Raw genomic sequence first — 16,313 nt, 5'->3', positions numbered from 1 at the left:
CGGTAAATAGCTGTATAAAAGGTAGTTATACAGAACTGTATGAATTCATATATATACATATGTTAGCTTGGCAGCACTAAATAATGTTGAACAATTGGAGTAAAAAATATTATAATATCATAAAAATAAATAGATGTATCTATCTGGAGTCCTATTGAGGCATATAGCTACATCCTGAATGACCGATGTGTTTTTTGTATGAACACAAGGGGCGGATGCTATCGGGCAGAGATGGTGAACCTTGGCACCCCAGATGTTTTGGAACTACATTTCCCATGATGCTCAACTACACTGCAGAGTGCATGATCATCATGGAAAATATAGTTCCAAAACATCTGAGGTGCCCAGGTTTTCCATCACTGCTATAGGGTATCTACAATGAACAATATATAATTAGATCTAGTATTGAAATAAGCACAGCAGGAAAGAGCAAGTCCTGGGCACTTACATACAACAGAGTAGAATAGTATGTATTATGAGTAGGGCCAGAGGGGTAGTCTATCCCGGGAGCTGAGGTAGTCTAGAGCCCCAAAGCGGGCTCTATATATGCCCAGGGGTGTTCCTCTGCGTATGCATTCACATTTGCGTGTGAGCACAGGGGGACATGAGCAATTTAACATTTCTAGTAATTTTTTTTATTGTATTACATTTTTATTTTATTTTTTACACTGTCCCTTTAATTGTGTTTTGATTAACTTTATTGCTATCACAAGGGATGAATAACATCCCTTGTGATAGAAATAGGCATGACAGGTCCTCTTTATGGACAGCTCTGGGGTCTGTATGACCCCACTTCCTTGCTTTGAGAGCATCTGATCAAACTGAGAGCTGGTAATGGCTTGCAAACATCAAACTGAAAATGGAAGTTACTTATTGCTGCCAGCTGCAGTGCGATCGGTCACCCGGACACAGCAGATGACTGATCAGTGTACCAGGCCACTGCCAATACCATGTGATCGCTGTGACCAATCACAGCAGATCTCATGACAATAGTACACAATAGATGGCTTTCTTTCATGACATTCATTGTGTACAATTGTGTTGACCTCTGAGATTGGTCACAATGATCACATGGTACAGACAGGGCCAATCACAGCCCATCTGTACCATGTGATTAGCTGTGGCCAATCACAGCTAACCACAATAGTAAATTAATCTATTTCATTCAGTAAAAATGGCTGCTTATACCAGTGAATGCTGGATAGTACGGCCTCGTACTATCCTCCAGGTTGGGGGAAGGAGATGACATCCATATTGGACAGACCAATGGTGGATTTCCAGCCTCCTCCAGCATTGAGAGATGGGGAAATATAGAACTTGTTTATGAGGATAGAGTCATTCAGAGGAAACCAGTGCTCACTGAATGTTCATACTGGTCAGCTATGGGGAAACCATCATACACCTATGTAACTGGGAGGAGGAAATTACCTCATCTTGGATTTGCAGATGTTCCTCCCATGTATGGTGAAGGAGGGGTCTTCCATTCCTTAAGATTTTCTTACATTTGTAAAATATAAAATTATAGGTGAGGGTTAGAAATGTGGGGGCTTCCACTGCTGCTCCTGATAAGGCTAATTTCCTGGCTGTCTCTAGTTTTAGTATCTTACAGCTGGCCATACATGGTTCAGTTTTTTTCAATCAGCCAGCAGGCTTAACAAAAAATAAACCAACTCCCCCATCCACATATTTGAGGGGGATGGGGGAATCCTCCCCCATGTGCTATTGTATTCTGACAGGGGGGGGGGGTCTCTGTTCAAGTGCAGTGGCCACACATGGAACAAAATTTGGCCGGTCCCTGCAGAACTGGCCGAATTTTGATCTATCTATGGCCTGTTCTATATTGCAAGTCTCTGATCCAAAACAAGCATGCATCAAGTGAAGTCAGAGCAAAGCCAGAGTTTGCAAACAATATATTAGTTTCAGGTCAGTGGTAGTCAGAGGATCAGCATGATAACCAGATAACTGGAACTTTTAGAAGGAGAGGGTAGCCCTGGCAGACTTCATATTCCTATAGGGCTATTGTGATAAGTCTCAGTTTCTACGTATGTCATTACTCTGACTAACCATATCCTGGAATTCTGTCCCACCAGTCCCCCTCTCTGACATCACTATGAACTCCTCCTGTCTCCCGGATGGCAGCGCAGTTGCGGAATGTTCGGTGAAAGGTTCAGATCCTCGTTATTCCTGGAGTTTGGATGGAAGATCCATCTCCTCACACAGCCGGGTAACTCTTCCTCCTCCGGTCTCCGGAACCCTCCGCTGTGATGTCACCAATCAGATCAATAATCTAAATAGATCCATCAACATCTTCTGTGCAGGTGAGTGAGAGGCAGTGACATCTCTGAAATTTATACATACATCCTGAGGCAATCCATATAGCAGTTTTCTTTCCTTCAACTACAGGTTGAAGAAAAGAAAATTGCTCAATTCCCCATCAACACAGTGTTGATGGGGAAATCCCTCCCATAGCGCTATTGTGTTCTGCTGGCAAGAAGCCTTCCCCACTGGCAGAATACAATCAATGATCACTGATGGAGTCTATAGCAGCGATGGCATGAAGAGATCAACTTCAGTACAACCAGCCTGCCCATAGCTACAGTGCCTTGAAAAATTATTCATACCCCTTGAATATTTCCACATTTTGTCATGTTACAACCAAAAATGTAAATGTATTTTATTGGGATTTTATGTGATAGACCAACACAAAGTATAGGAAACACAAGGGTAATACAAAGACACTGAATTTCAAAAGAGCCAATTTCCCTAAACTGTGCTCCTTGCTAGAAGATATTGAATGGGATAAAATCCTAGAAACAAAGAACACGGATGAAAAATGGGAGTGCTTTAAGAGCATATTAAATAAAGGTATTGACCAGTGTATCCCAATGGGAAATAAATTTAAAAGAGCTAATAAAATTCCTGGGTGGCTTAACTCCAACATAAAAATGCATATAAAAACAAAGGAGAAGGTCTTCAAACAATACAAGGCTGAGGGGTCATTAGCAGCATTCCAACTTTACAAAGAATGTAATAAGAAATGTAAGCATGAAATCAGGGCAAATAAGATAGAACACGAAAGGCACAAAGCGGAGGAGAGTAAAAAAAAACAAGAATTTTTTTAAGTATATAAATAGTAAGAAAGAGACATCAGAACATATTGGCCCCATAAAGGATGATGAAGGGATTCTGGTTAAAAAAGACGGAGAAATGGCAGAGGTTTTGAATGTATTCTTTTCCTCAGTATTCACGAGGGAAATGGGGGGATTCACAGGAAGAACCTTCATGGCTAACAGAGGACAGAAATAGTAATAGCATTGAAAAACTTAATATCAATAAGTTACTGGGACCAGATGGCTTACACCCGAGGGTCCTTAACCACTTCCTGCCCCGCCTATTGCAGAATGATGGCTGGGCGGTGGTTTAGTTATCCTGACTCGGCATCATATGACATCCAGCAGGATAACAGTCGACGCGTGCCCGTGGGGTCGCGCATCGCGGCGATCGATGGTGCGATGTTTCAGTCTGACACACAGCTACACCAATCTCGGTAAAGAGCCTCTGACGGAGGCTCTTTACCACGTGATCAGCCATGTCCAATCATGGCTAATCACGATGTAATTAAGAAGAGCTGTTGGTTGGCCTTTCCTCACTTGCGTCTGACACGAGTTGAGGAGATCCGATGGGCTGCTCTCCTGACAGGGGGGTCTGTGCTGATTGTTTATCAGCGCAGTCCACCCTCAGAAGTCCTCCTAGGACCACCAGGATGCTGCCAGGACCACCAGGGATGGCCACCACACTGGACCACCAGGTATGCCACCCTAGGCCACCAGGGAAATGCCAATCAATGCCCAGGCAGCTGCCAATCAGTGCCTACCCCCAATGCCTGCCAGTGCCATCAGTGATGCCTATCAGTGCCATCTATCAGTGCCGCATATCAGTGCCACGTATCAGTGCCCAGCAGTACCGCCTATCAGTGCCCATTAGTGCCCAGCAGTGACGCCTATCAGTGCCACCCACAATGACACATAAGTGCAGCCTTTCAGTGCCCAGTGTCGCCTATGAGTGCCCATCAGTGCCTCCTATCAATGCCCATCAGTGCTGCATATCAGTGCCACCCATCAGTGCTGCCTACCAGTGCCCATCAGTGCCGCCTATCAGTGCCCATCATCAGTGCCCTACAGTGCCACCTCATCGGTGCCCATCAGTGAAGGAGAAAACTTACTTATTTACAAAAGTTTATAACAGAAACAAAAGAAAAACTTTTTTTTCAAAATTTTCGGTCTTTTTTATTTGTTTAGCAAAAAATAAAAACCACAGGGGTGATCAAACACCACCAAAAGAAAGTTCTATTTGTGGGAACAAAATGATAAAAATTCTGTTTGAGTACAGTGTAGCAATTGTCATTTAAACAGCGACAGCACTGAAAGCTGAAAATTGGCTTGGGCAGGAAGGGGGTGTAAGTGCCTGGTATTGAAGTGGTTAAGGAACTCAGTCCAATGATTGCCAGACCATTATTCCTAATTTTTACGAACAGTCTACTGAGTGGAATGGTACCAGCTGATTGGAGAAAAGCACCAATATTTAAAAAAGGGCCAAGATATATCCCGGGGAATTACAGGCCAGTTAGCCTAACATCAATAGTATGTAAACTCTTGGAGGGGATGATAAGGGACTATATACAAGATTTTAGTAATAAAAACTGTATCATTAGCAGTAATCAGCATGGATTCATGAAAAATTGTTCTTGCCAAACCAATTTATTAACCTTCTATGAGGAGGTGAGTTGCCATCTAGATAAAGGAAGGCCCGTAGACGTGGTGTATCTGGAATTTGCAAAGGCATTTGACACAGTTCCCCATAAACGTTTACTGTACAAAATAAGGTCCGCTGGCATGGACCATAGGGTGAGTACAACAGTTCAATCTCTGTATTTGTGGATGATACTAAGCTAAGCAGGGCAATAACTTCTACACAGGATGTGGAAACCTTGCAAGAAGATCTAAACAAATTAATGGGGGAGGGGCAACTACATGGCAAATGAGGTTCAATGTAGAAAAATGTAAAATAATGCATTTGGGTGGCAAAAATATGAATGCAATCTATACACTGGGGGGAGAACCTCTGGGGGGATCTAGGATGGAAAAGGACCTGGGGGTCCTAGTAGATGATAGGCTCAGCAATGGCATGCAGTGCCAAGCTGCTGCTAACAAAGCAAACAGGATATTGGCATTAAAAAGGGGATCAACTCCAGAGATAAAAAGTTCTGGGCACCAGTCCTCAGGAAGGATGGGCTCACTTCGTCATGCTGTTGGAGACCTGGGTCGACTGCCCAGCATCCCTGGGGTATTTAGGTGGAGACTGAGATCTAATCCATGTGTACTAGAGGAAAATCCCCCAGTGCTTGCAGAGCAAGGCTGACATCCTTCTGTCCCAATTCCAGAGCTTTTTCTGGGGTTGTGTCAGTGGAGACTGAAGTCCCATCCACTATCACAGGAATTCCAACTTCTGTTAGTTGAGGACAGAGACCAGCAGCACTCTGTCCTGTTGCCAGCCCTTCTGCTGGGTTGCTGGCAGTTGTGAGGTGCCGATTACATTCTCTCCCTGGAGCTCCCGCAGAGTTGATTGTTGTGGGCAGAGGTCAACAGCGCCATGCTCAGAAGCCAGCTTTTCTGCTGAAGGCTCACCGGGTTGTTGTTCCTCCTCAGCAGAAAAGTCTATTAAATCCTGAGTCTCTGAAAATGGTGTCTGTGGATAGAGGTTCACCATCTTCTGTCCATAGAACAAAGAAGATGTTGCAGGTGCTGGGCAGAGCTCAGTGACGTTATTTCCTAAGGGCAAATCCACTTTGCACTACAAGTGCAGTTTCAGTGCAGTTGCAAGTGCACTTGTAGTGAAATGTGTTTTTGCATTTAGTAAATAACAGCCAACAGTGCTTTGTATAAGGTTACACAATCACAACATTTTCTGCACTCCACACATTTCTGTCAGGGTCAGCTCTAACAAACACAAGCAGTAAATGTCCACAAAGAAGAGCCTGGGGGGAGATGCCTGTCGAGAACTTGAGGTCCTGCAGACTTCTCCCTGTGGCCAAATACCGCAAGGTAGCGACCAACCTCTGCTCCGGAGTGATGGCTTGCCTCATGCAGGTATCCTGCCTGCTGATATAGGGGGTCAGCGAAGCCAACAAACGGTGAAATACGGGGTCCGTCATCCTGAGAAAGTTCCTGAAATCATCAGGATTATTCTCAGGGATCTCACGGAGCAAAGGCATGTGAGAGAACTGGTCACGCTGAAGCAACCAATTCTTGGTCCATGAACTCCTCCTCACCCTGTTCATGGACTGGACTTGTGTCAAGGTCAGGACCCCAACACCAAGCCCCCGCACAGCACGAACTCTACGAGGAGTACGCATACGAAACATGGCTAGAAAACGGTCGGCTGCTCAGAACGAAGTAACAGAACGCACTGAAAAACAGCAAGGCCTGTGAAGAGCGACCTGAAAAACAGCAACGAGCAGGCAAGATCACACAGAAAACTCCGATACGAACTGATCGCACGCACTGAAGAGCAGATACAAACCCACAAGCACAAACTGAACGGCAGAAAACGATCTGAAAGCCACGAGTCTGAAAAAGCGCGAATCGTCTCTCACCAAACTTTTACTAACACGAGATTAGCATAAGGAGCCCAAAGGGTGCCGCGCTTGGTTCTGAACCGGCCTTTTCTAGTCTCGTTGTACGTGGTGTACGTGACCGCGTTGTTGTCGATCGGAAATTCCGACAACTTTGTGCGACCGTGTGTAGGCAAAACAAGTTTGAGCCAACATCCGTCGGAAAAAATCCTAGGATTTTGTTGTCGGAATGTCCGAACAAAGTCCGACCGTGTGTACGGGGCATAACAGGTTTTCTTCTAAGATTGTCCTGTATTTGGCTCCATTCATCTTCCCATCAACTCTGACCATCTTCCATGTCCCTGCTGAAAAAAAAACATCCCTACAACATGATGCTGCCACCACCATGTTTCACAGTGGGGATGGTGTGTTCAGGGTGATGTGCAGTGTAAGTTTTTCGCCACACATAGCATTTTGCTTTTAGGCCAGAGAGTTCAATTTTGGTCTAATCTGACCAGAGCACCTTCTTCCACATGTTTGCTGTGTCCTCCACATGGCTTCTCACAAACTGCAAACGGGACTTCTTATGGCTTTCTTCCAGTTATGGCTTTCTTCTTGCCACTCTTGCATTAAGGACAGATTTGTGGAGAACACGACTAATAGTTGTCCTGTGGACAGATTCTCCCACCTGAGCTGTGGATCTCTGAAGCTCCTCCAGAGTTACCATGGACCTCTTGGCTGCTTCTCTGATGAATGCTCTCCTTGCCTGGCCGGTCAGTTTAGGTGGACGGCCATGTCTTGGTAGGTTTGCAGTTGTGCCATACTCTTTCCATTTACCGATGATGGATTGAACAGAGCTCAATGAGATGTTCAAAGCTTGGGATAGTTTTTCATAACCTAACCCCGTTTTAAACTTCTCCACCTTTCTGGTGTGTTCCTTGGCCTTCATGATGCTGTTTGTTCACTAAGGTTCTCAACAAACCTATGAGGGCTTCACAGAACAGCTGTATTTATACTTAGATTAAATTACACACAGGTGGACTCTATTTACTAATTAGGTGACTTCTGAAGGCAATTGGTTCCCCTAGATTTTAGTTGGGGGTATCAGAGTAAAAGGGGGCTGAATACAAATGCCCCCCACACTTTTCACATATTTATTTGTAAAAAAAAATGAAAGCCATTTATCATTTTGCTTCCACTTCACAATTATGTGCCACTTTGTGTTGGTTTATCACATAAAATCCCAATAAAATACATTTACGTTTTTGGTTGTAACATGACAAAATGTGGAAAATTTCAAGGGGTATGAATACTTTTTCAAGGCACTGTACATTGAAATTCAGTCAGTTCCTGCTGACCTGGCCGAATTTTGATCCGTCTATGGCCAGTTTAACACCGACACAATAAAGGATCATTCACACCAGCAGACCAGGTTATAACACGGCCATTGGTGTACACTGGGAAGAAAACATGGCAAAACATCTTTACATTTTTTTGATACTTTATTGAAATGTCACAAACTGACATTTCATTCATTTTAATGCATAGTGTACTATGGCACAGTGCAATAAATAATAATAAATGGTGTAGCAAACAAAACACCAAGGCAAATTGCCTTTTCTATTTGTTGGGTTGAGCTGACCAACACAGGGTGTGAATGATCCCAAATAGTAATAATAATGGGTTTATTTCAGATTACGGTAATGTTGGATTGCTTATAAAGTCCATAATTCCAAAAATGTTTATCATATAATTGTACATAAAAATAAAAATAAAAAAAAATTGCCAGGGGCGATGCCATTGTTCAGTGTCTCTCATGGTGCATCTCCCTCCAGTGATTGGACAATAGCTGATTTCAGGAGATATACTGTAGATATAGAATTTTATATAGATCTAAAATACCAGTTTGGTGTGTCTTGTTTAATTTATGGTGTAAGAAACCTTAAGGTTAGGTTCACATCTGTACGGCTCCATGGGCCGCGCTTTGTGTGGGAACGGCCGCCTATTCATTTGAATGGGCGGCCGTGCCTCCTGAAACGTGCAGAAAGGTCCCAGCTTTTCAGAAATTGCAGCCCGCATGGGAACTGTAGGTGAGGTGCAGTTCCCAGGGCTTGCGGTGTGACATTAGCCTTATTGGTACCCTCACACCGCTCTTGCGTTTTTCTGTGCAGGTGGCTGTGGGACCAGCGGTAATCATCCGCACAGATGTGAACCTAGCCTAAGTCAGTTTTTAGTTATTGACAGACACTGAATTCTCCCCATCTCTATGTCTTTCAGTTCCGGTATCAGATCCGGTCCTGGATGTGAGGTGTCTCCGGAATGGCAGCGCTGAGATCTCCTGCGGGGTGGAGAAGGGGACTGACCCCTCCATCAACCTGACTGTGAGTGGAGGATTGAATGTCACCAGCTCAGAGCGGACAGTCCGTGTCACTGTGCCTCCTGTGTCACCACCTGGTTCCTGGAATATCAGCTGTTCAGCGAAGAACCACATCAGTGAGAGATCCACCAATCAGACGCATGGTGCTTGTCCAGGTGAGTGATGTGTCCTGTCCTTGCTGAGTGCCGTCTATTAACTCTATGTATACCAGTGTGGTGTTCCTCATCCTTATTGTACAGTACTAGGGCTGTGTTATCTCATAGATTTAAGTTAAGTTTCAGGTTATAGTTGGGTTAGGTTTTGGATTAAGATTAATTGAGTCTTAAAGCTCATCTCCAGGCAAATATTAGCCACTCTACCACCCTTCCTCCTCCATCTAACTGATCAGTAGCATTAAAAAAAAACATTTAGGGTCCTTTCACACTGGGGTGGTTTGCAGGCGCTATTGCGCTAATAATAGCGCCTGCAAACCGACCCGAAAGTGCCGCTACTTTCATTCCAGTGTGAAAGCCCCGAGGGCTCTCACACTGGAGCGGTGCGCTCGCAGGGTGGGAAAAAAAGTCCTGCTAGCAGCATCTTCGGAGCGGTGAAGGAGCAGAGTGTATACCACTCCTTCCCCGCTCCTGCCTATTGAAATCAATGGGACGGCGCAGCTATACCGCCGGCAAAGCGCCTCTGCAGAGGCACTTTGCGGTGGTTTTTAACCATTTCTCGGCCGCTAGCGGGGGTAAAACTGCCCCCGCTAGCGGCCAAATACCGACGGTAAAGCACCACTTACCAGACATGGGGGTAAGTCACACATGTGAAAGTCACAAGCAAGTCTCAAGTCTTAACCTTCAAGTCATAAGCAAGTCCCAAGTTACTGTGGCGAAAAGCAAGCAAGCCAAGTCGAGTCCCTGCTAGAAGTCAAGCAAGTCAAGTCAAGTCATTTATTTTGGTCAAGTCACAAATTAAGTCAAAATACTGATCTACCCCATTTCCATCCTTTAAATGAGTTAAAAGTCAGTTTTCAGGAAAGGTTTTGTTTTATTTTCAACATTAACAAAACTGCTTAGTGCTTTTTTCTGGGCATATTAAAGAAACACTTTGAATGCCCAAATAGCAGACAAGGAGCAGAACACTCAGCAATTAAATGGCCAACAAGCCTGAAAATAAGGTGTTGCTTAGTACACTAGTACTTACAGAACTATTTTTAATGTGTTATATATATACGGTCCTAACCTAACCTTGTTTAAAACAGTGACACGTTTATCATTCCAGATTAGAATATTACATTAGTGACTCACAGTGAAACTTTTTGGGCACCAGTGACACCAATACAGTGACCAGTGCTAAAGTTTGCATTGATTTCAGCATGCATGGAGCACTGCAGTACATGAATTTTCACTGGATGTGGTTTAATGAGTTTGTAGTACGCATGGAGCACTTAATTGCAATATGATTTTTATGTAGTATTCACGTTGAGCACTTTGTACTTCGCACAAGTAATAGTTAATTAGTGAAGGACTCAGGGAGGAACTGGTCTGGGACTGGGGGTCAGTGCAGTGGCCGTCGCAGCGCAGGAGAAAAAAGCACAGAGCCGAGGAGGAGGAGAAAACAAGGAAAGAAGGTTTGTACCTACCTAGGTTTCATAGTTTTAGCATGTGCAATGATATTGATGATTGATTGCATCTGCAATCATATCTGCATCCTGCAATCTACAGTACAGGCCAGGGCCCTGCTAGCTGCTACATCACTAGTGCAGATTTGCAGAAGCTGCAGGTCTGTTTGATGCAGTGCCAAGCAAGCTAATGCTTCCCTGCAAAGTTTGCAGGGAAGTTTTCAGGGAGGCATTTGCTTGGCACTGCATCAAACAAACCTACAGCTTCTGCAAATCTGTTTCCTCCTCCTCGGCTCTGTGCTTTTTCTTCTGCGCTGCGACGACCACTGCACTGACCCCCATTCTCAGACCAGTTCCTCCCTGAGTCGTGTGACTGTCCCTGCTCCAGTGCCCCCTCAGTAGAAGAATAATAGTCTGCCATGACTTACTCTATGGCTGCTGGACTGGACTCCACTCAGATTCGGTCAGTCGGCTAGGCTTGGCTGGCTCCTTGGGCAACTTCCAGTTCCTTCTTCCTCCCCCACCGTGAGGCCCGCGACTCACGCTGCTGGCTCTGCACACTTGCACAGAAGCCCAGCCCCTCCTTCAGAGATCACTCCGCAGCAGGAGGGGGGCGGCGCTGCGGCCTGGCCGGACGGAATACAGAGACCTGTACAGCCTAGGAGGAGAGACTGCAGTGCAGTCATCATCAAATAAAAAAAAAAGTCTGCGGCGGCCGCGAACACTGCAAGCGCCGCTCGCGGACACCTATCCGATCCCCGCCCACAATGTTAGCAAGCTGTATTTGTGCGGGCAGAAGCCGGGACTCGGGGAGCTTTCTTTTGTGGGGGGGCGGCTTTTGCCTAGGCCAAGACACAGCACTGGTGGTGCCAAGTCATTGCAAGTCATTGGAAGTCAAATAGCCCAAGTCAAAGTCAAGTCGCAAGTCATTAGTGGCAAGTCAAAGTCAAGTCGAATCATTTATTTAATTTTGCCAAGCAAGTCGCAAGTCCTCAAACAGGTGACTCGAGTCCGACTCGAGTCAAGTCATGTGACTCGAGTCCCCCACCTCTGCCACTTACAATAGCGGCGCTTTACCGCCGACGCCCACCCCAGTGTGAAAGGGCTCTTATACTCACCTAAATCCATGGTCACATGACTCTCCAGTCCCGAGTCTTCTCTCTTCTTCTCTTTACAAAGATGGGGTCCTTCTGGTGCACTGCATGACAAACACTTCCTATTGGCTGTCCAGCAGTGGGGCCATCCTAGGATCCAGAAGAGGAGTCATGTCAGTGCAAGAGGACTGTTGGGGAACAGCTGGTATGGGCATATCTGCAGCACTGGATTAGCAGTCATTTGCACCCGGAAACAACAACAGCAAGGGACCCGGACGGTGGACATAGGTGAGTATATCTTGTTTCACAAGGAGGAAACATTTGTAGGATGGGTTAGAGAATGATGGGGGATTAGTATTACTTATTTGCAAAATTTTATAACAAAAACAAAGAAAATGTTTTTTTTCACAATATGTGGTCTTTCTATGTTTGTTTAGCAAAATATAACAAACCCAGTGGTGATTAAATACCACCAAAAGAAAGCTCCATCTGTTTAAAAAAATAATGATTTCATATGGGTACAGTGCTGCATTCACCACTGTACCCATATGAAATCATTATCATTTTTTTTAAACAGATAGAGATATCTTTTGGTGGTATTTAATCACCACTGGGTTTGTTATTTTTTGCTAAACAAACATAGAAAGACCACATATTTTGAAAAAAACAATAACATTTTCTTTTATAAAACTGTCATTCAATGTGTTACAGCTGAAAATTGGCCTGGGCAGAAAGGCAGTGGTTAAAGATGTATTACAGATGATGAAATAGGCAAATACAGCATCATTCAAGCCCAGGGGAGCCCACAATTTCCTTCAAAATCTCCGGAATCAACAGACCTCTTTTCCCAGGCACTGTCTAAGCCCTAAGGAATGTGAGGATGTACATGGTGAGAAGAATCACAGCAAACAGAAATAGCTTTATATATATATATGGCTTTTTTTCTCATAAAATAGGTGCAGGAACTCAATCATGATCCCCCAAAACCCCCCTTCCCTCACCTACACACACACCCTCTAAACTGCAGCATCAAATAGTGGGTCTTTTTACATTTCACTATCAGTGGGAGGGTCTTAAAGGGGCATTAAATACCAGAAGTTCATAGTACAGTACATAGTCAGTACAGAGTGCAGAGTTTCGGGGTTTGACCCACAAAGTGCAGAGTTCAGAGTTGCGCTGCATACAGAGTGCAGAGTTCAGCCTTCTTCCACAGCTGCTTCACTCTGAGTCCTCCATCCACATCTCACTCCTCTTCTTCTCTAGTACCTCCCCACACACTGTAGGTGGCTCTGCCTCTCTAACTTGCATTGAGATAATCCAGTGGGGGTGCTCGCATCCATACAGCACCCCAGGCACCTGCATCTACCTTGTCTCCATCCTGCACTCATTGGGAGCTGCTCAGGAGATCAGACCTGTGGGAGCCATTGAGAGACAAGCTGTCACTTGTAAACACAGAAGCCGGACTTCTGTGTTTTACAAGTGATAGTGGTGAGCAGAGGGCCTGAGCCAACTGAGAACTGAGTTCCACCAAGTTTCAGCTGAAAAAAAGCCCTGTATATGTATGTGTGTGTATGTATGTATGTGTATATATATATATATATATATATATATATATATATATATATATATATATATATATATATATATATATATATATATATATATATATATATATACATATATATATACATATATATATATACAGGGCTTTTTTTCAGCTGGGGTATTCAGTGTTTAAGTCCTGCTACCAAAGTAAACGATATTCAGCCCTCCTAGCTTGTAATCACAGCTCTCCAGATCAGGCCTTATGCTTTAGGGCCTTGGTCTTTCTCCCACAGACCCGACTCTCAGCACCTCCATGAGTACAGAAAGTAGCCAGTACACTGGCTCCCACCTCTTTCTCCTAGGTGAAGCCCTACTGACTCCCATGCACAGACCTCCTGTCTGCAAGGTAGAGTCGTCTCCAATTGGGAGCCTAGACCCTTGGTCTGGTCATTACTTAAAGCCCAGAACACAGCTAACTCATTAGTGAACTGGCTGTTTATTAGACCTGGACCCTGGCAGGGTACCCCCCTGCTACAATATATTTTATATATCTATATTGATAGATATATACAAGGAAGTGATTACTTTTTAAACCTCCGTAACTAATAATTTAAAAACTTTTACTAATATTCTGGTAAATCAATAACTATTATAAATCTATATTACATTACAAGTGTCCAAATATTGCACAAATAGTCTTTTGCTCTCCATCAACCATCTGTGATCTCACTTCTCACCTAACCTTCTTCAAACCAAAACTTCCAACCATCAATAGAAGTTCAGTAGTTGTGTAAATGATGCCCCATGTTTACAATATCATGCTATGGGAGTTGCTCTATGATTGGATACTAGAAGTCCATGTCAGTTGGCACCTGCCAGTTGATGAATGTGGAGAATCATTTATATAAAGGAGGATCAATGATGGATTAATATTGATCTAGTATTGATTTTGGGGACAATTCAGTCTGGTGAGTTGCTCTGATCACATGGTTGGAGGTTTGAAAAACATTGTTGCTACTGTATATGGCATTACTAAGTGAAACTACAGATTGTTGGTGGATAGCCTGTTGTGGATATTCCACTATACTCTTGCGCTAATAAGCGCCCTTCCACCATAATGGTATAATGCAGCCTTAAATAACCCATGTCTCCCCCTTTCCCCAGTAAACGGTCATCACCATAGCTTACGTTCTCAGCTCCATCATTATCCCTGCCGCCGAGCAGTTGACTGGTTCTTTTATTCAAAGACAACAAAAGAAATTACAAAGAGGAGGTCCTGGCTCCAACAGCCAATCACCTTCTACACAGGATGTGACTTCACAGGATATGACCAAATAAGGATGTAACAACAAAGGATGTAAATGTCAACACAGGATAAAATGAATTTATACAATAACTAATGAACGATGACTACAATTCCTGCTGATGGGAGCTTATCTGCAGGTGTACGTCATGGCACCTCAAATATGTTGATCAAGCATACAGGGGTGACAGGAGCGCACATCCGCTAAAATGATAATGTGTTTGCAGAGCGAACACATCCCCCAGACGATCGTTCTGTGCATTGCACAGGGGCCCTTCGCTGGCGGACATATCCCCACTCCGCAAACACCTCTCTCCAACAACAGGAAGTTTTCCACTACCAAACGGATCTGTTAGGTACCTGGTAGGAGAGCCTGACTGTAGGAGGAGACTTCTCATACAACGCTGGTTCAGGAGCCACTGGAGTGGGGACAGTGGTCTCCTGAGCGCAGTGGGGTAGGAGTGCCTGTTGGAGTAGGCTCTGGTGTAGCGGCAGAGATCCCTCCAGGGATGGCAGGACTGCAGGTAAGTGGAGACTGGAACAGCAGCAGACTTGACACTCTGGAGGTGAAGGATCACAGGAGCTGAAGCTGGAGTTGCAACAGCAATTAGAGAGGCAGGCACAAGCAGAGTCAGACAGTCCGGGTGGGCAGGTAACTGGCAAAGGAGATCACAGCAGGCAAGGCAGAGTCGGTGAGCAGGCAGGGTCGGCAACGGTGGCAGATACAGACAGCAGAGTGGTCAGGCAGGCCGGGTCGGGATTGGAGCAGGTCGGATGGTCAACAAGCCGGGTCAAATCAGATAGCAGACAATCAGATACAAGTTCAGGTTCAATCACAAGCTGAGACGAAGCAGCAATGTTCCCTGGAACAGGGGGACTTTTATGTGCTAAATGGCGCCAAACCGGCGCTAACGCGAACGCGCGCGCGCACGTGCGAACGCACCCGCGTGCGCCCGAACGCCGCGCCGATGCCCAACAACAGCAGCAGCTTGCCGCTGTGTCTGAACAGGGGCGCGCCGGCGCATAGGCGCACGCAAGCGCCCAGGTCCGGTGCTGGAAGAACCCTGACATTGCCCCCCCCAAGGGGCAGCCTCCGGATGCCCAACAGCCTCTTTTTCTCAGGATGAGCAGAAAAATAGGCGCGTACTAAACGCCTAGCATGCACATTACTGTCCGGTTCCCACAAGTTACTTTCTGGGCCGTAGCCCTTCCACTTGATTAAGAATTGGTTTTGCCCTTGCCTTCTTCTACAATCAAGGATAGCCCCAACCTCAAATTCCTCGCTGCCATTAATTACAACAGGTTCAGGGGGTCTTGTCCCTCAAGCAGGAAAGGGATCAGGTACAGCAGGTTTGAGCAGAGATACATGAAATACTGGATGGATTTTGAATGAATCAGGTAAAGTCAGTTCATAAGATACTTCATTGATTTTCCTTCTAACTGGAAAGGGTCCCATGAATCTAGGTGCCAACTTCTTAGAAGGACATGCAAGTTTGATATTAACGGTAGAAAGCCATACCTGGTCGCCGATTTGTAAATTCAGCTCCCCCCTTCTTTTCCGGTCGAAGATTCTTTTACCATCTGCCTGAGCTTTGGACACAGTTTCCTGCAACAACCGGCTGTTGCGACTGAGGAACTCCACTGTACTTTGCACAGCTGGAACCGAAGACTCTGAAAGGAAATCAGGCAAAAAGGTTAGGTGAAAGCCATAATTGGCGAAAAAGGGAGATTGACCGGTGGCAGAATGTTTGGCATTATTGTAGGCAAATTCTGCTAAAGGTAGC

The 16,313-nt window shown here is 45.0% G+C and overlaps 1 protein-coding gene across 1 annotated transcript in view; it reads left to right on the top strand.

Annotated features, from left to right (window-relative positions):
- Positions 1–16,313, top strand: part of LOC141129504 (uncharacterized) — a 147,250-nt gene that overhangs the window by 73,315 nt on the left and 57,622 nt on the right. Inside the window, exons 4-5 of the mRNA XM_073617576.1 lie at positions 2,091–2,318; positions 8,888–9,142. Coding sequence (XP_073473677.1) covers positions 2,091–2,318; positions 8,888–9,142 — 483 coding nt within the window. The remainder of the gene's footprint in view (positions 1–2,090; positions 2,319–8,887; positions 9,143–16,313) is intronic.

Source organism: Aquarana catesbeiana, linkage group LG02 (assembly GCF_042186555.1).
Source record: "Aquarana catesbeiana isolate 2022-GZ linkage group LG02, ASM4218655v1, whole genome shotgun sequence".
In the NCBI taxonomy this organism is placed as follows: domain Eukaryota; kingdom Metazoa; phylum Chordata; class Amphibia; order Anura; family Ranidae; genus Aquarana; species Aquarana catesbeiana.
This window is presented reverse-complemented; position numbering and strand designations above follow the sequence as displayed.